We start from the raw sequence: 20,070 nt of genomic DNA, 5'->3' as shown, positions 1-20,070 counted from the left end.
AAAATGTTACCTAAAGTGCCGTTTGAAAGAATGCCACCTTCAATAGTAAGCCTTCCACCGTGGGATCACCAGCAACTAATGGATAACAAACCTATCGGCCGCCTCCAAAATCCAGTCCCTCGTCCAACGACTACCTTCCGGCACCGCCTTGAAGAAGCAGATGCCGCACTCCCGACAGGCTCACTGGTGGCCTATAGTGACACAGGTAGTTATGTCAATCATGGTGCCGGGGCGCCAAAACTTGTGTGCCAATCGATTGTACCTCCTGAGAGCTCCGGTTCCATCGGTCAGTGCTGAACTTTTGGCAATACGAGACGCAACAAAGTTGGTGAGCACGGCTTCCGCATCGTCGTCATCCTTTACTATAATACGCACCAACTCTACATCAGCCATAAAGGAGCTCCGCAAAGTATATAGCGCGCACACTTTCGCAGGCGACATACAGCGCATATCTGCACAGATGCCTGGCCAGATAGAGATACAGTGGATACCACGGGACACAGTTTCTGCTCACGTACAAGCTGACGCCGCCAGCCACAGTGAGCTGCCACGTATTCTAGAAGCGCCTTTCCCGAGTGATCCCCGAGGTGTTTCCCTCCACCGCAAGGAGATTCTCCTCCGCAACACGCCAGATTTAATTCCACCGTGTGGTTCAAACCTCCCAGGTGGGCTTACCCTCCAGAAGGAGGTGGTGTTGCGGAGACTTTGTGTGGGGGCAGCACTTATTCTGTCGGTCACACATGCCTGGCCACAACATCTGCATGGCCCATTTGGAGATACTTGCCCATTCTGTACCACTGAAGCGGCCGCGGCTACAATCAAGCACCTGTTGTGGACATGCCCTGGCCTGAACCATACGGCGGCGCTACCTGAAAACAGTGGGCCTTTGTCCGACGAGACCACTGGATTATGATTTGTGGCTCTATGGGCCCCACCATAGAGCACTGTTGATGTATATAGCGGAAAGCGGCCTCTATCTGTATATTTAGCTATATATGCCGTATGCCTATCCAACACTGCAATTCTGGCATTGAAAAGCGGCTGTTGTACTGCAGCCAAAAGCTGAAGGATCTGCAATACTGCTTCATTTCCATTGACTATGCCGTCGCAAAGTTTGTTTTCTGAGAAGCTGGTGTTACTTGTTAGTCTAGCATTCAACCAGATTGACAAAATGACTACCGTTCGCTTCAAGAAAGAAGAACTGAATGAATGAGGCTTGTCCTTGGTATGGTAGAGTTTAAATAACCTTGGACATGTTGCCAGAATCGTAATAGCTATGTCCCCGTTAATTGGCTTGAGATGTATATGACTTTCAGGGCACTATTATTGGCCAAACCAGCAGATGCGATGAAAAGAACAACCGACCTCTCGTTAATGAGTTCATGCTGCTTAATACAGGGTGTGTGTAGAAAATATCTGGCACTTTATTGAAGCATCATGCAACATTGAAAGCACTACGAGAGGGTTTGGTCAAGAGAATGGCCATGATGCCAAGGTTGTAGTGTTAATCATTTTTCATTTTTGTCTTAAGTGTTAGCTTGTACAGTGTGAACAATGCCATTGTGAGAGATGTGTAATCTTACTATGATGTTTAGTTCCGACCTTGTAAGTACCCGTCACGTGGTACATGCAAAAGTTGTAATCAGCATCATCCACCTCACTTCTGTCTCCACAAAAGTCCTCACTGACGTTTGGTTACCCCCCTGTAAGTCATTGGACCTTATCCTATGCCTGTAAACTTTCCTAAAGGAATGCTGTAACACCCCTGTACTGCCACAGGTTAGTTCTACACCAGACCTGGCCGCCTCTGTTTTTTTCATTTTCATTTCAAAGTACCAGTCATCTGTGTGTTATTCCAAGAGAAATTATTGGGGCGCTCTGGGAGGAAAGTTAGTTGACAGTGTAGCTGTGGTGGTTTGTACAATGTCAAAGTACGATAAGATCCTATTCGCCCCGAGATCTTTGAGTGACGCCCTCTCACGTGTGACGTCCTTCGCTCCTTTGGTTCATTTCCCTTGTTTGGAGTTTTAAGTGCATGAATAATGACCTGTGATGTCATTCAAATGAATTGATTGTTACAAGCAACAACCTTTGATGAGGTCTAAGTTTTCAGCAGCTGCTGTGAGCACATCATAACGACAGTAGAGCACCAAGTTGGCCTAGTTGCTTCACATTCATTTTAAAACCTATTAACTGTGCTAGTAAACATGGACAAAGATCAGGGAAGACAGGATGCGCGCAGACTCACAACTGAACGTTTGATGGTTGACAGATGACATATATACAGTGAACAACAGATGGAACAAGTTCATATTACAATGATACACCTTCGTCACAAAGTAGCATCTAAAGATTTTAGCTCACAATCAGCAAGAGATACCGAAGGTTCGCTTATGCGCCCACGTGTAATGTTAACCTTGAATGCTTCGAATAGCTCTCGGGTACACTGGTCCCTGTGACGATACAGAATCTTGGTTATATTTACAAGCAGTTGGAACGTGTTATTGTCACCTACTTTACACTCCCTACAATGCTTAGACACGTGAGAATAGCCGTCTGTGGAGCAATTCTTAAGATGCTCTTTTAACCGAATATTTACACACCTACCCGTTTGCCCCACACACACCCGCCCACAAGAAAAAGGAAATTCATAAACCACTGCGCAGGCACAGGGAACAAACCTTGACTTAGGTTCAACGAGGCAAACAAAAGGACTGGAATTAGGTGTTTTGTCAAAACATTCATTACCCTAGCACATACACGCGACATTTCCTTTGGTGTTTCGGCCAAAGGAGCCGAAAGAATGGTGGGAAACAGCGCTCTTTCTCCTCTTCCTGGACACATTTGCCGATTTTTCATACTGTTAACAAGCTGTACTGTCGGTGTCAAATGAAACACGGAACAACGGAGCGCGTTGCCCAAGCATTAGGAACTGTATAGTGCGCACCGTCCTGTCATCACCATTGACAGCCGCGCACACCTGATTAGGCAGCACTGCACAATCAGAAGTATGAATGTGGCTCACGAGCAGCAAACTGCATGAGCATATCTCTAATCATAAGGATGCAAACTGTACCACGCACACCACTGCTGGCATTTCATTCGGTGCCAACAGTACATGTAACAGGTTTTAATATGTTTTACATCTCCCCAGTTTTACAACTCCCCCAGTCCACACTAGCTGTCTGCTGGTCGGTGAACATATCAATTTTATTTTGTTGGAAAACGTTTGGTGCACACAGGTGCACGTGACTACAACTGGGAGTGAATTGTGAATTTTCATTCAGCTCAACTCTGCTAACTTTTGCGAATAAGCCCTAAAATTGATTGCACTTTGCTTCCAAAGCAGCGCAGACTCTCGTCAACTCTCTTGGCGAGACGTTCAGGCTTTCACTTAACATATTTGAACGTCATCCAGCCCATTGAGTTACGCTACTAACTCGGAGGCATTATCCTGACCACGATGGCTCTGTGTATATAGAAGATATGTTAAATGTAAATGTTTCTTAACCTCCTGTAATGATAGGAGTCATCTATAGAACTATCACTAGAAGAAAACACAGCTAGTAGTCTAGGAGCGCCGTGCGATGCGAATGAACTATAACGAAAATGCTGCTGTTCTAGCCAGAGCCTAGCAGACGACAAAAGGCGAATCCCCCCATTTGCGGCACCGTTTGCAGCGCCGCCATTGGTGGCGCACGAGGCGAATAGTGGTACGCTGTGGAATCGAGAGGGTGTGGCCGGGGAAGTGCACCCCAGCTGCACTGTTGACAGGTGACGCGTGCATCTCCTCATCTTGGCACTGTTGCCAGGAGCAGTTTCAAAATATGAGCAAGTTCGTGTGACTGTGTCTGCTGGCATTTGCTTTTCCACACACGGAATGTTGCAGCTCATGCTGTTTCAAAGAAGCAAGGAAAAACTTGGATGTGCTTGCTCACTTTTGCTTACCTTGTTCATTGTACTAGTATTTTTGGACATGCGTGCAGGCACCATGCTCATTGACTTGATTAGTCCACGAATGTTTACTGCAGTATATTGGACCATTAAGACGAGTTTAATGCTATAGCATTAAAGAGCTCGTTTCGCGCAAATTTCGGTGTCCGCATCGTTGGGTGCGAGTGAAAAATCAGTGTTGTCTGTGAGCAAAAATTCGAGATGGATGCAAATAAAAAATAATCAAAAGAAATCTTTGGTTCAAGCGAGAATCAAACCCAGGCCTTTTGCCTGGCAAGCAGGTGTTCTACCACAGAGCCACGCCAGTGCTTGAAACTTCTTCGTAAAATAACGCTACAAGAATGTCATGCAGTGGGTGTAGTCTCCCTAATGCATGTAATATTGTGTGCCAGAATTATAGAATCGCACCAGGCGTCAAAACAAGTTAATTGTGCAACGAGTGGGTGGTTCAAAGCTGCCCACCCACTACAAAGTGTGCAGCTGCGCGTGGTACCTTAGCGACGCGTAACGGGTACTTGGCTACTTTGCAAAAGGAAGAATTATGGCGTAGTGGGCACTGAGCAACCAGTAGGCATTCTGGGCTAGTTTGAAGAGGCCAGTGTTACTCACAAACGTTCCTTTCCTTGTGGCACGGTTCAAGGCGGGGCCTGATACGCAATCTTGTTCTACTCTTGAAGGCCAAGCTCAAGCGTCATCCAAGTTTCTTTTATTGCGATAGCAATTATATGGACAGTCTCGGCTGGATTTTGCCGTCGCCGTCGCCGCCGTCATGCACCGTATATGTATAAGTATGTATATATATATAAAGGCCCCAAAGAAAAATAACTCAGAAAAATGCTTCCGAAGCGCGGAATCGAACCAGGGACTTCTTGCTCCGCAGCGAGCGGCGCTATCCACTACGCCACGAAACGCACATGCTCCACGTAGCTAACGGCGAGCGTTATATACACACCATTTAGCGCTGGACGGACTCAGAGACAGAAGGCGATAATAAGCGTTTCTTCATTACCAGCGAGGTGGCGCTAGGAGCCCGACGGGCGCATTTAAAAGTCGTCGGCGAGCTCGCTCGCTTCTTCTTATATTTGCGCATGGGAGAACCTTGCCCTTCCGCTGTCTGCTCGCGCGGTTTTCTCGTGGCGCGGGGTAGAGGAATGTTTCACGCTTTCACCGTGATGTCCGCGCTCATGTTACGGCGCGTACGAATGTCACTCGAGCTCAGGGACGCCGCTAAACGAACAAACAGAAGATGAGCGCGAACTATCAAGTGTCACAGCTCGACACTTGAAGCGCGCTAGTTTCCTTCGCTGCTTCGGCCGCCTTTGCAACAGAAGCGCTGTTCAAACTGAGAGTATCCATTGGCGAGTCTCACTTCGTATAGCATTAGTTCCTTGCTATCGCATTCATTGCTTCGCCCTTGCGGCGAAACTGTGACTTTTTTAAACTGTTAGATGCTTTGCCTTTCAAGCAATGCTAACTTTTTGCTAATCCATACGACTGTCTTGTTGTAGTACTAGCCACAGCTTTCATATTCTATTCTTCCTTGTGAGGTCAACAAGTACTAATTAGCCAAAGTTTGCACTCAGACAAAATGCCATCAACAGGCCTTTCGTATATTGCTAGGTGGCACACAGCTAAGAACAACCAGAACATGCACAAAAAACAATGAGTCAAATGAAAGAGGTACAAAACAAGGGATGGTAAGCCCACATTAGCTCTTTCTCCGGGTTCAGCTCAGTATCTCCATGTATGCATGTAGTACATCTATCTAGTTACTGTCTCTCAGCCCACAACTTTACTCTTACGTGTCTGCCAGCATAAAGACTGCTTGCCTTTTCTGGAAACTTATGCCATTTTTGCATCACATGAATATGTGAAATTTCTTTAATATGATCGTAATTGCGCGATCTAAGTACTGGGCGGTCACAAATATGACGGGTCAAATCGTTGCATTTCCATACTCAATTGTGTGGGAGCGATTGAAGAGCTGCATATAATGAATGCTGCTGATGTAGCTGAGCACATTATCCCTATTATGTGTAAACATTAAGAGATCAACTGTCACTTGCCATCTTGACATTTGCATGCACACTCCTGAGCAAAGGTAGGTATATATGAAATGGATTTCATGATAAGTCAGTTATCTTTCTTGCAAAGCAGTGCAGCCTAGTGATGCAAGGTGGATTGACAAAGGCATCTCAGTACATCATGACAAGAGGTAGTGGAAACATGATTATCAGAAAGTGCTGGTGCAAGTTAGCCTGGTGCCCATAGCTGCATTATGACTGTGTGATGATAAGCAAGGTGTGTGACCGGGCTAGTTGGTATTCCATAGTGACGTGAACAGCGCGTATAATACACAAGGACGAAGAACCGACGAGGACTAGCGCTGACTTCCAACTGAACTGTTCCAACTGTTCTCGTCTTTCCATGTTTGTGATAATAAATTTCAGTTGGAAGTCAGCGCTAGTCCTCGTCAGTTCTTCGTCTTTGTGTATTATACGCGCTGTTCACGTCACTGTGATGATAAGCATGGCAGGCATGACGTCGACCATGCCTCATCTTTTACTGTGTGCCTTTCTACATTTGGTTCCCATAATTGCCAACATCATTGCTGATTTGCTGAGGCATGAAGGAACCTGCAGCTGAGCTACATCTGGTGCTCGCATTTAATTTAGCCACATGAAATGATTGTATACTTCAAAATTAGGTACAGCACTGTCCACTCTTAGAGGGAACATGTGAATGCGTGGCCAGCAGCCCGTGGGGCACAGACTGGCAGCGAGATTGGTAAACAATGTGCACGCGCATAATGGTGTAAGGGCAGCGCTTGCCGCCACTGCTTGTCTCCTACTTTCCGCCGCTGCAGAGCACTACCATTTTTCTGCGGTGCGATTCATGTAGTTGCCACTCTGCCTGTGCCTCACCGGGTGATCAAGCAGGCAGAAAAAAGGCGCTGTTTGTTTGTTGCTGTGGTTCCTTGCCAGTTTTGATGCGATGTGGTTACTGGTCACAGCGGCCGAATTTCGACTGGGGGCGAAATACGAAGAAAAACCTCCACGTGCTGCTAGCACCAGCCAGTTGCTTTTGATAACAGACAAAGAAATTGATGCAGCAAGCATGGCAAGCTTGTCATCCAACATAGAAGGATAGAATGTCGCTAGCACGTGCCGAGCAATGGGCTGTAGAACTAGCAGACGACGCACTGCAGGAGCCGCCCTAGTGATTCTACGCGCATGCTCCGGGTTTCCAAATCTCACCAGCAGTGAGCACTCCACAGATTGCCAGCCGTGCGCTCGTGTGTTCCCTCTAATAGTGGACCATACTCTACATGCTCGAGCAACTGTTGTTATGGCATATGTGTGAAGTATAATAAAGTGTTTCTTGCTTTATTAAAGCAGACAAACATTTTGTCAGTACTTGTTTAAAAACAAGTTTCACTGAGAAAGCTTGCTCAGCTGCATCATCACAGACAGCTTGGTCTGGTAAGTCTGAGTTGCCAAATACCAAAACAGTTGCGCCCACTGTGCTGACAATGGGTCGAAGAGAACACGAGAACACCATGTAGTTCCTTTACCACGGAGGTGTACCTCGATGAGCACAACTATTTGATTTGGCTCGGAACCTGCACAAGCACAGTAGAACTTTGTTCTTTGAACACCTGTCAATTGGCCGAGCCACAGACAGGTTGCTCACGAGTGATCCACCGGGGAACTGCATCGCACAAGGATACTGAACACAGTCGTCCGAACCGAACGAGTCACGATGTCATCCGAGCATAGCTAAGTGAACAGATAGGGCAGCCGACGGGGCTTGAGACGGCCCTGGCCGTGGGCGACGCGAAGATGCGTGCGCAGGTCACCGGGCCAACTGAACGTCTTGAGGCAGAGCGTGCACTGGTGTTTGTGCCGGTAGGGCCGGTGCATGAGCATGTGCCGCTTCAGGTTGCCCTTGGTGGAAAACACGCGCGAGCACACACTGCACACGGGCGGCGGGTCCCCGGAGGCCGTGTCCGGAGGCGGCTGAGGCTGGTGGTGGGCGGCCGGCACCCAGTTGGTCTTGTCGTCCGAGTACGAGTGGTCGAAGGTGCGTCGGCTCGCCGGTGCCGGCGGCTTGACAGCCGAGCGCGCTTTGGGCGCCGCGGCTGCCGGCTCGGGGCTGTCCGGTCTCTCAACGCTCACCGGGCTCGGTTCATCGTGTCGCGGTGCCGCGGGCTGCGAATGCGGCGGCGGCGTGCGCTGCTTGCGCTTGGGCAGCCGGCCGGCCCTGGAGGCCGGCTGGTGCGACGCGTGTTGTGCCGCTTCGTCCGGGGTGTTCTCGCCGGCCACCTCGGCCAGCCCGCGTACTTGGAACAGCTCGGCGGTGCGCAGCAGCGCGGGCAGCTGGTCCTGCGCGACGTTCACCTCGCCGCGGTACATGAACTCGAGCAGCGTGCGCAGGTCGGCCTCGCGCGTCTGGCTCATGATGACCACCGGGTGCGCGCACGGGTTTCGCTCGAACAGAGTCTCGAAGAAGGGGCTGCACGCCGCGAGAACTAACTTGTGCGCCCTGATGCTCACGCCTTCCTCGCACACCAGCGTCACGTCGACGAAGGCGTCGCGGCTGCGCAGCTCTTCGTACACGGACACCAAGCTGCCGTGGTGCTGGTTCCACTTGAGGCAGAACTGCTGCGCCGTCAGCCCACCCATTGTCCGTGCTTCGCTGCCTTCTTGTACGACAATGTCTCGACACTCACGACTGTTTGTTGCCCTCGTAGTGCCTGTTATAGTATTGTTATAGTATTGATGATGCTAACGAGTTCCTGCTTCTTTTCTCGACTGCTTGCACTTTACACTGGTGGCGATGTCGATCCGATAATCGGATGCGCACGATGGGGCTGCCACTGTGGCGGCTCGTCGTGTGTAGACTAGTGGGTAACGATGGACGCACATCTTGATGCCTGCATTAACAAAACAAGGACGAGCATCCTTGAAAATATTGTAGGAAACTATGTACACTCCAGCGATCGCGACCAAGTTGGCCGCCCAAGGAGGACACGCGGCGCACGGACTCCAGTGCTCGGAAAATTCATTCTCTTGAATAGAAAAGAAGTAAGAAAAGCGCGGATAGTCTTGCGCAGTACCACGATAATCAGGAAACTATCCATAAAGCTGTTAGCAGGAGGGAAAATAGATGTACACATGACTATGAATTTTGCGCGGCCTCAGAGATTGCGGCCAATATCTCGGAGGCCAAGCCTTTCAAGCGTAGGCTCCCTAGGTGAGGCGCACAGAAGAGAAGGAGTTCGCTCTGCTACGTTGTAGCTCTACTGTGACCCATTAATTTCAGCGAACCACAGAAAAGGATAGTTTTCAGGAGAAATGATCGATGGCATAAATGATATAAAGAATGGCAGCTAAGAATTCACTTAGGTAAAGTGCGTATCATATAGTGCCATTAATATGAGACATCCATTGCACAGGTCATCGATTTAGTTAAAGTAAATATAGTTGTATTTCATGGAAATCTACCTTGCCCTGCTTTGTTCTTGAACTACGACTACGGGGGGCTCGTAGGCCCAACCACCCCTTCCGATTCTTTCCTTGAGGGGGGGAGTCGGGATGACCCCCTCACACCCTCCCAATCCGCTTCCCCTAATCTGTGATTGCCATTTTAGCGCTTAAAGGGCCCCTCACCAGGCCACATAGCAAATTTTAGTTAGACGCTGGAAGTTGTGTGCCGAATGAAGAGTAGTATGCCGCAAGAATTTTTCAAATCGGTTCATTACGAGCTGAGAAAAACAATAATTTGTAGCGGCGCGAAACCATGATGCGAGGAGGCGAGTTTCAAACCCTTGCCACTCGCCCCGTGTAGCCTTAGCAAGCCAAATCCCTTCCCTGCCCTCTTCACTTGACACATACGCATGAACACGCCATGCGCATGCATGGTCACATGCGCATGACGTGCCCGAGCCAGCCCGAGCACGCGAGCGGCGTTGCACGGCCGCTACCTTTTTTTTTATGTAGTGGCCGTGGGCATTTTGTCGGCGTTCTCTGTGGTGTACTGCCTGTTTCTGCGGGACGGGCATGAAAGTTGAGACATTTGTAGTGGCCGTATCATGAGCCGGTGCCGCATTAACGTTTACTTCGACGCGGTAGAATAACGAGCATAACGAGTGCTCGAACGCGCCAGAACATTACTTTCGTTTCCAGGGCTGGCGTCTGCTCGATGTGCTAACCGCGGGGACACGAACGCAAGGGAAAGGGAGGCACATTAGCCCCGCATCTCGCTGGAATTCACGAAAAAAAATGAAAAAGACGCACATATTCTCTTTGTGTGTCTCATTATTTCTCTCAAACTACACAAACTACACATGTCGTGTCAAATAATTATCGCAGTGTCACGTGCTACTGTTGGCGACGTCAGAGCACAGTCGTCTACGTAGAGGAGCGACGTCACAGCACTACCATCTACGTAGGGCCATTTTCTCATGTACGTCATCCCCTCATTCTCTAAAGCGCGCGCCCGCGAGAGGAAGGGCAAGCAGCGTTCACCTTGAAATTTGACCCATTTCCGCGGCGCGTAGCGTTGCAAATTTTGGCAGACGTGATCGTGAACGCCCAGTGTATGCATTGCGCTTGTCACCTAAAAATTGTCAAACCTGGTGAGGGGCCCTTTAAAGGACGAGAGTCCTTCTAGTGCTGAAATGAAAATGTCGTCAAGCAACAAGTTCTTATTAAGAATGTGGTTGCCAGATTTCTGCCTCCTATGCTTGGGGTTTCTTTTGAGTTATATAACTTCCTTTTCTTCTTTGTTTTCTTTCACATGGGTGACAGTTTGTCAGGCAATATTGGCGTGGGCATACTCGTAGCTTTATGAATTCTTAATTATTTTAGGATGGGTAGTATAAGCACCTTACGGAGTTTGTGGTGATAGAGAGAGGAATACAGCAAGGTTATCCTCGTATGCAGCGGTGGGGATACACCTTTATCTTAAGCTAGTGTAAACTCAATACTCACGTTGTTTCCAAAGTTGCTGCTCCAGTCTTTTTAATTCCCTAGGAAAACACGAGGCTTCATTCATAGACAAGTCGTAGGTGTACAAAACGGATTCATGAGACAAAGCCACATTTACTCCGACAATCAAAGATAATTGGGAGGTACATGCTAGGTTGACTCTTTGGCGTTGCGCTGCCGGAGCAAGGCCGCAGTTCTTTATTTGCAGGGAAAAAAAAAGAAACCTCGTGTGCTTTTCTTTCGGGTGCCTAATAATGATCCGGTCGCACCGAGTTCTCACAACGGTGTTATTTTGATGTAAAACCGGAAAATATTTAAAGGAACAGACAACTGCTCAGAACACGAATTAAGATAACCCGCTAATGGAAACAATGTTTATTGTGTTGTGTATTTGATCCCGTTGACTTGCGGTAAGATGTACGTTGGGCAAACGGGCAGATGCTCGAACGGGCGTTTAAAGGAGCATTATATATCACGTTAACGCAGCTGTTCAAGGCCATCTGGGCATTCACTGCAGAGATTGCAGTTGTAAATCGGGCTTTTGAAAAGTGGACCATTGTAGCGAAACATCGTGAGCAGCTCTCATGGGAAATTATGGAAGCCAATAAAATGCAACAGCTTGGTGAAGTATGTGTTAGCATGCCTTATGTTGCCCTCACGAAAAAGGAAATTGCTTATCTGGCTGTGATGCAATAGGTTGTGCGATCGCGCTGATGTGTGCTGTTGTTGTCTTGTCTGGGTTTCCTGAGCTTGTGCTGGTGTCGGTAGCGTAAGAACTTAAGACCAATAAACCAATAGTATTTCTAGTGTCATTGCTTAGAATTTAGTTGAAGTCAGCGCCTGTATTGCGTACTCTCTCCGTCCTCATTCTTTTTGCACTGTTCAAATATGTCGATGCCTAATCACCAACTAGCCCAAGCAACCGTTCTTTCAATTTAATAAACAAACAGCATCAAAACTGCTCACAAGAGATGCAGCGTCGCTAAGATTTAGCCTGAGCCACAATGTACCATTTTGGCAACACATTGGTGAGAGGCACATGACGTTAAAAAAAAGAAAGTGAAACCCCATTGTTGTACATGATGCTGTATATAATATGTTCTCTATATTGTACTTAATATCCTTCTGTTTTGTCTTCGTGTCCGCATGCCAATCTTTTTATGATTAATTCCTACCAACTAGCTCAACATTCAGTGGTGCTAAGCTCTTGTATCTGGGGAAAACACAATTTATGGTATAAAGTCGAAAAGGAACCTTGGTTTATGCTTCAAAAGAAGTGAAGAGGTTGCATAACATAAACACTTCAATTGAGTAACAGTTGGCGAATAAGGAAAGCGTTAGCCTGAAGGCAACATTTCAGCAAGTGAACATTCTTGTGAATGTTGTCACAGAAGACAAGTTACGAGGATTGAGCTACACTTTCTTGCCTGCTGTTGATCAGCTTACACATGCAATAGAGGATGCCTGTGCATTTTCTTAAAAGCACTCATTTTTAAAACGAAGTGATGTACCAGTGGACAGCACTGACAATAAATGCACTGCACATGACGTGTGCCCAAACAAAATGGGACATTTGAAACAGCAGTATTGCTGCTTCCCAGCAGACAGCTGGGAGGTGTTGAACGTCATGGTAGCAGTGTTTGAAAAATAGGGAGTGAGTAATCATTTTTGTCAAATCTGTATAATTTGCTGTTTTAAAAATGAAAATAAAATAAAAATAAATAAGTCAATTTTTTTCTGGCCTGAACTGTGCATAGTTGTCATAGACACTGCTCAAGCGATAGACCACTTCATAAGCTGAATTTGCATTTTCATTCTTGACTACCCCCTAACTGTCTGCCTCACCCTTAGCGTGGATGTCAGACAACACTAGCCTTTCTTGGCTACATAGCTCCAGAGCATTATCAAGGAAATAGCAGCCAGTACACATTCAAATCTTTAACATGCGCCAACATCGGCCACCTCTAGTGATCTGTTGAGTGCACTCATTTATTGGCCTGTTAAAAATAAACCTACTTTTCAAGACTCCATGTCATGCATCAGGTCTGTTATCTAGAACAAATATTTGCCATTTGTCTGCGGTTCAGCTTGACATAGAAGACAAATTGCTTGCACATATGCAATGGTGCTACCCTTTTTCGGGACAGTGTCCATTTGCATATCATCCCATTAATGTATTGGCAAAGGTCATTGAATAGAGCTAAAAACAAATTTTGCAGATGTTTACAAATTCCATAGCCTGTTTCATAGAACACTGCCCAAAATGTCCTTATGCACATGCTTTCATTCTCCTACTCCCATTGTCAAACATTATTTATTCCAGAGTAGTGACACGGCAACTATTCTGCAGGTGACCACTCCATGACATGTCTCGTTTAATCAAGGGACGAGTGTTTACACACAGTTTCCTATTTTACAACCTTCACAGTGTCACCCCCTCCAAGCAAGCGGTATATGTAACTTTTGTTTCAGCACTATTGTAGCTTTCCCTGCCATTGCTTTGCAACACTCTTCACATTTACAGCAATCTGTTTTCAGTGTGAAAAAGAAGTGCTGTTAACTATGCACTACTAATGGCCCATTTGTTAACAAGTTATATGTGATACTCTATGCAAAGTTCAGCACGTAGACTAAAGTACAGTATGTGTACTGCATCACAGGCACTATCCAAGAAATTTGAAGTCAGCACATTTCCTCTGTACTGAGTAATTCATGAAGCAAGAAACAATAATTTGTGAACCCAATCTTGTACTGCTTCAACATGTCGTAAACTATTGCTGCTTTTCAGTACAAGACTTGCATTTGTCTGCCTGGTAAACTGGTGGTGCATGGTGTTGTCACTGTGGCGACTGTTGAGCTTCTTACGATTTAATGTGGGCAGCTTGAAAACCAATGATCTCTCTTTTCTCCAGTTTTCTGAGAAAAAAAGAATCGAGTCATGAGAAAGAGTAAGAAAAAATGGTGAAACGAAAATTGCTTCAATAATTAAAGTGTCCACAACCGTACCTTGTGAGGATTTTGGACCATGAGTTTACTTTCAGTGATGACACATTCTTTGCTGACCTGAGGTAGGTCCAGAGATAAAGCATGCAAGGGTGTGCTGATATGAGCACTTTCTTGGAGGCTGTGGTTGTGTTGGAAGAGGAAAAAACAGTTATGATTACTATGGTAGAAGCGTGAATGGATTTGTGATGTGTCTGATATGGGTGTACTATATGAGAACACTGCATGACAAAGATAGCATGCACATAACATTGCTTTGTCTGTGAATTTGTTTTAGTGATGTCCTTCAGTGTAGTGTCTGGCCAAGCTTCAATCAGAGTATACTAAGCTAGTTAATTGCTCAACTGCATGAACTATATGGTATACGCAACCGTAGTATGTATGATTGTAAACTTACAAAAATGTACAAATGCCTATACATACTTTCAGTTCATTTAGCTTTACCATGCATTGAATTTATGAGCATTCATCGCAGCAGACTCACTTGTGCAGAAACAGGCAAACCCTATGCTGTGATCTATGTTACAAAGTTTAGCAGTAAACATATTTTCTTCAAATGTGAGAACGAAGTAGATAATTTTATAAAAATTGGCAGATCCCACGTACCGTGGGAATCGATGTTATGCGAAGCATGCGTGAGATGGTGAATGTGGCGTAATTTTTCACATGACGCTAGAGAAATATGGAAGTGGTATACACACACTCAAATGTTGAAGAGTCGCATATCTATTATATAAGCAGTTGTTTACAGTTGTGTAGCAATGGCAAGAGACACATGGGTGCTACCAATACCAGACGCGGTAAGCTGATATGCAGTGCTTATATTTATCAATACTGGATAGAGCGAATCCGAACAGGACAAAGAAAGGAACACAGACCTACAGGACAGGCGTAAGTCGCAACTAAGCTTCGTTCAAGATAGTTTCCCTAGATATATACACAGCCGAATGTCACGCGCAGGCGCACTGCACGTACGATTCAGTCACAGTTACCGTTGTAATGCTTACACTTGACCGTTATGACGGACAACGCACGCACGTTTCACGAACCCGTGTGTATGTATAGAAGAGGTTCTTGACAGTTCTCGAAGAAGGTCATCATCACCGTGATCAGTGAGCACCAGCAGCTGGACCGGACTTGTTAACCGGATCCGTTCGTGATCGCGGTTACGAGGGGTCTAAGTGTAGTGAAGTGCCATGTATAGTAGAGCTGGTGGAAATCCTGGATGCCTCTTACGATGAAATGATCTATGATGCCTCTTGTCGTGGACGTGGCAGCGAGGTCTTTTGATGCCCTCGCCACATCCAATCCGTCTTTCACGCAATATAAGGACCAGACATTTCAGGTTTTGATAAATCAATGTTCAAGACACCGGTAATGATGAGAGGCCTGGTTCTCTCAGCAGATTTATTGTAGGAAGCATTGACGCCAGTTTTTGCGTAATCCACGGGGTCCACGTGGCGGACCATGTGGACGAGTGGATGGTACTTGAGCATCTTCTAGGGGTGTTTTGTCTTCAGTTTCCTCACTTTCCTTGCGTTCGCCGCGGTGGTGTAGCTGTTAAGGTGCTCGGCTGCTGACCCGAAAGTCGCGGGTTCGATCCCGGCCGCTGCGGTCGTATTTGGATAGAGGTAAAATGCTAGATGCCCGTGTTCTGTGCGATCTCGGTACACGTTAAGAAATACCCAATGGTCCAAATTTCCGGAGCCATTCGCTACGGCGTCTCTCGTATCATATCGTGGTTTTCGGACGTAACACGCCAGCAATTATTATTATTATCACTTTCCTTGCGTGTCAATGTGTGTGTTCGCGGTTACTGTGTCGGTTGAGACTCGGTATCACCTGTGGCACATATCCGCATAACATTAGCTCTGGTTTATGGGTATGTGCCACACGTCACTGAGAGAAAGGGTTTCATTACGTACGCGACGGGTATTTTGCGTTATTCATGTCATGGCCATTGAATTGTGTTCGTCATACACTGATCCCCTGCTGGGCCAATTAAATTTTGGTACATTACAAGTTATGGAGACGACCAGGAGAGCGCCCAGATGTAGGCGGCTAGATAGATAGATAGATAGATAGATAGATAGATAGATAGATAGATAGATAGATAGATAGATAGATAGATAGATAGATAGATAGATAGATAGATAGATAGATAGATAGATAGATAGGTAGGTAGATAGATAGATAGATAGATAGATAGATAGATAGATAGATAGATAGATAGATAGATAGATAGATAGATAGATAGATAGATAGATAGATAGATAGATAGATAGATAGATAGATAGATAGATAGATAGATAGATAGATAGATAGATAGATAGAAAGAAAGAAAGAAAGAAAGAAAGAAAGAAAGAAAGAAAGAAAGAAACGGCCAAAGTGCCTGAGGTTCGCTAAGAAATGCTTCGCATTTAAAATATCATTGGAATCCACAAGCTGTGCATCTGATCAGCTTGATAAGTTGTAAAACCTTATGAAGTGACAAAAGCCGTAGCGCACACCAAAAAAAGAAAAAAGAGAGAAAGCTATGTTTAAAATGCAAAGCAGTTCATTTTTACTCACCGGTGCGCACTCCCACGTGGTACATTGTTATTCCATTTTTGTAGGCAGTCTCTGAGAACTTTTCCGGCGTTAAATTTTCGTGCTCGAAGCTGTACAGCGCAACGTTTATAAAGTATCTATAAACGTTGGTGCAGCCGGTGAAGCGCCGCAGCTGACATGATTCAGTAAGGTGACTTGTTGGGCATGTAAGTATGACATGATTCACAGGCTTTAGACATGTTCGCTTTGTGGCAGCGTCATGTAAAGTTTGGCACACAAACTCGTATTGCTATATCATCATCATCATCAGCCTGTCTACCCTCACTATAGAACACTATACCCTCACTGCAGGGCAAAGGTCTCTCCCATGTTCCGCCAATCAGCCGGGTCCTGCGCTTTCTGCTGCCACGTTAAACCTACAAACTTCTTAATCTCATCTACCCGCCTAATTTTCTGTCTCCCCCTCACGCGTTTGCCATCTCTTGGAATCCAGTCAGTTACCCTTAATGACCACCGGTTATCCTGCCGACGTGCTACGTGCCCGGCCCATATCCATTTCTTCATGATTTAAACTATGATATCCTTAACTCCCGTTTGTTCTATATATTGCTATATCAAAACTGATTTAAAACGGAGCTGTGTAACGCCGATCAAAGAAAACGACCACGGTACAATTTGTATTAAATAAGCGACTGAAATGCAATCGATGCCAATGGGCTGCTGCTTTGGGGGCATCAGTGTAATCTCAATACTGGGCCTCAAACAATCAAGCTGTTGTATTAATACTAGAAGTAACAACAACAACAAAAAAACAAAGACAGGAAGCTTTTTCTTAAGTGCGCCTAATACCTTGTCTACTTCGATTAATTCCATATTGCCATAGGCAAAGAAACTAAATTCACACCACAGCATTCTGCCCCTTACGGCAGAATGACCTTTTTTCCCACTATTTATTTTTGCCCTCTCTCTCTACTTTTGTGCCACCAATACTCTAACCGTCTCTTACTCGTTTCTATCGCGGGCGTGTTCAGCTTTCCATTGTTGTCACTAAAACCCAAGGCTTCATGTAGGTTCGTGCCCAATCACACACCTGGGTGCATGGATATCTCTGCATTCAATCAGAACATGCTCCGTCGTTTCCTTATATCTTCCCCACAGCATGTACATTTTTCTTCTTCACTGAATCTCACTTTATAACTACGCGTTCTAATGCAACCCGACGTCGCTTCAAACAGTAAAGCACTTCCCCTTGCATTATCATAAAATGTCTCCCTCCTTTTGCCCTTTCGGTAGTTACTCAGGGCGTTTTTTTTTTTTTCCATCGCTCCTATGCAATAAATCCTCTCTGCCTCTCTGACTTTTCGCTTAAAACTCTGTTGCCATGTATCCTCTACACTGCCAGCCGTATACTTGCCGGTGAGTCTCCTAGTTCTTTTTCTCCACTGTGTGTGAACGCTCTTCCTATACAAATAACGGAACGCCTTCTCTGCCCATCTACTTCCTTTCATATTCCTTAGCCTCTCTTCGAACCTTATTTTGCTCTCAGCTTCCCTCATCTCTAAACATGCCCATGCCATATCGCCCTTTGTAGCCTCATTTGCTGTCTTCCCGTGAGCGCCCAACGCGAGGCGTCCCACAGTCCTTTGATTTCATGCACATCTCTGACCTCATGTACACCACTGAGTTCCCTTACGTAAGCCCCCGAACCATCACACCTTTCCACAGACCCCGAAGCACCTCGTTCCTCAGGGCTTAAAATCTCATTTTCAGTCGAGCAGCGGCGCTGTGCTCAACTCGGTCAAGTGAAGGGCGAACTTCGAGCCGAGGTTTGTTTGAGAATACGGGGGCTAGAATAGTGTCACGGGTTCGTGACGTCGACGAAGGCAGCAGTCGGCGTGTCCAAGATGAAACCCTTTATTTGGCCGAACTTGTGGCCGGGAAACGGAAATCAAACTACAGCAAAACGCACTGTACACTGATAGCGGCGAACAGAGCGTCGGCCGTCGATAGACTGAACCGCGACAAGACGCGTCGGCATTTATACATGTGGCATCGAACATTCGAGCCTTATTGCTGGTGGTCGCGCAAGCTCTGGAATAATCTTGACTATTCGCGTCATGTGCGCAATCTTAAAGGGACACTAAAGAGAAAAAGGATTTTTCTCGTATTGGTAAATTACCCTTTCACAATGTTAAAATCACCAGCCTTACTGCGAGAAGACGCTTGGTAAGCGAGAAAACGTCCGAAAAGAAACTGCAGGTCGCGACGCCAGCTTGCAGTTTTCGCGCCAATCGCCGGGACGTCATAGATTTTGACGGCGTCTGCTACGGCTTACGTAGCTCCCAATTGGTAAAAATGAAGTACATTGTCCTCTGAAGGAGCCAGAGACTTAACGTACCAAGTTTCAATGAATTTCGTTGAGCGAATGTCGCCAAAATACGAAAAGTTCACTTTGGAATCCGTGGCGTCACGCAGGGAGATTTTGGCGCGAAATTTAAAAATGATACTTTGACCATGATTTTACCCTCTGTTAACAAGCCTATGATTATGAAATGAACGACATTAGTGTTTTCAGAGTACAATTTATCAATCTAAACATATTCATTGTTTTACTTTAGTGTCCCTTTAACAAAATGATCTACTACAATCTGGAACGTTCCCAGACAAACGCTCGCTGACAAACGCTCGCTGGAACGTTCGCTGACTGGCGTGGCTTGCGCAAGGCAGTAGTAACACGTGTAAGGGGGCGGCAACTTAGAATACAAAAATGAGCGAGTTGGTAATGATCAGTGTTGTAGGCGTTACCGAAAAAAAGTAACTAAATACGTTACTCATTACGCTAACGAAAAAGTAATGCGTTACCGCCCTACGTCACCTCTCAAAAAAGGTAACACGTTACCGTTACAGTTACTCTAAAAAAGTAATGGACGTTACTTCTGCCGTTACTCTATAGTCAGAAATTTTATTCACCGCATTTACACTGTAGGAACCCCAAATAACAGTTTTAGAAAGGTGATATTTATAATTCACACAAAATTTCCATCACTAACAACAATTTTTGCGCGAAGTACCGATTTAACGAGAATACGTTACACAAATGTGTCGTACCATGGCAACAGTAGCGTAGCCAGCAATTTTTTTCAGGGCTGGGGCGGGGAGCGTTCAGCCATACCTTCCCCCCGCAACCTACCCCCCCCCCCCCTCCCCCGGCAACGCCAGTGCTTCGCAATAGTGGACTGACCTAAAGTCGCCTATACAGTTACATGTGATGGCTGCTAACTCTGTGGCACATGGTAAATCCATTTTCTCAGTGTGACGTTAAACACAAAATTAGATCTTATCATCAACGCTCTCCTTAAAGAAAACGCCACAACTGTCAACGAATTTACAGTAATTCTGATGGTGCGCTTCTACTAACAAGACAGAAGATCAAATAGTCATAAAGAAATTCTTAAACGGCATAGTTTCGGGGGGAAAAGATTTTTTCACATATGTATTTCTCCCCTTTAATAATCTGTATACCTGACTAAAAAATTGCGAGCGTTTATGTGAAGGTGTTCAAGGTCACCCT

General features: G+C 45.9%; 2 protein-coding genes across 2 annotated transcripts in view; one reads left to right on the top strand and one right to left on the bottom strand.

Moving 5' to 3' along the window:
- Window positions 1-20,070, top strand: part of LOC119386523 (mitochondrial chaperone BCS1) — a 90,502-nt gene that overhangs the window by 47,963 nt on the left and 22,469 nt on the right. The window lies entirely within an intron of this gene.
- LOC119386524 (protein bric-a-brac 1) lies at window positions 7,315-8,781 on the bottom strand. The gene has a single exon (XM_037653789.2). It carries the CDS (start codon window positions 8,637-8,639, stop codon window positions 7,734-7,736), a length of 906 nt encoding a protein of 301 aa, XP_037509717.1. The 5' UTR covers window positions 8,640-8,781; the 3' UTR covers window positions 7,315-7,733.

The sequence above is a fragment of the Rhipicephalus sanguineus genome, chromosome 3 (assembly GCF_013339695.2).
Source record: "Rhipicephalus sanguineus isolate Rsan-2018 chromosome 3, BIME_Rsan_1.4, whole genome shotgun sequence".
Classification (NCBI taxonomy): Eukaryota; Metazoa; Arthropoda; class Arachnida; order Ixodida; family Ixodidae; genus Rhipicephalus; species Rhipicephalus sanguineus.
This window is presented reverse-complemented; position numbering and strand designations above follow the sequence as displayed.

Bases quoted from the DNA above. Each gene is read 5' to 3' on its own strand.
- LOC119386524 (XM_037653789.2), bottom strand. From the start codon at position 8,639: ATGGGTGGGCTGACGGCGCAGCAGTTCTGCCTCAAGTGGAACCAGCAC.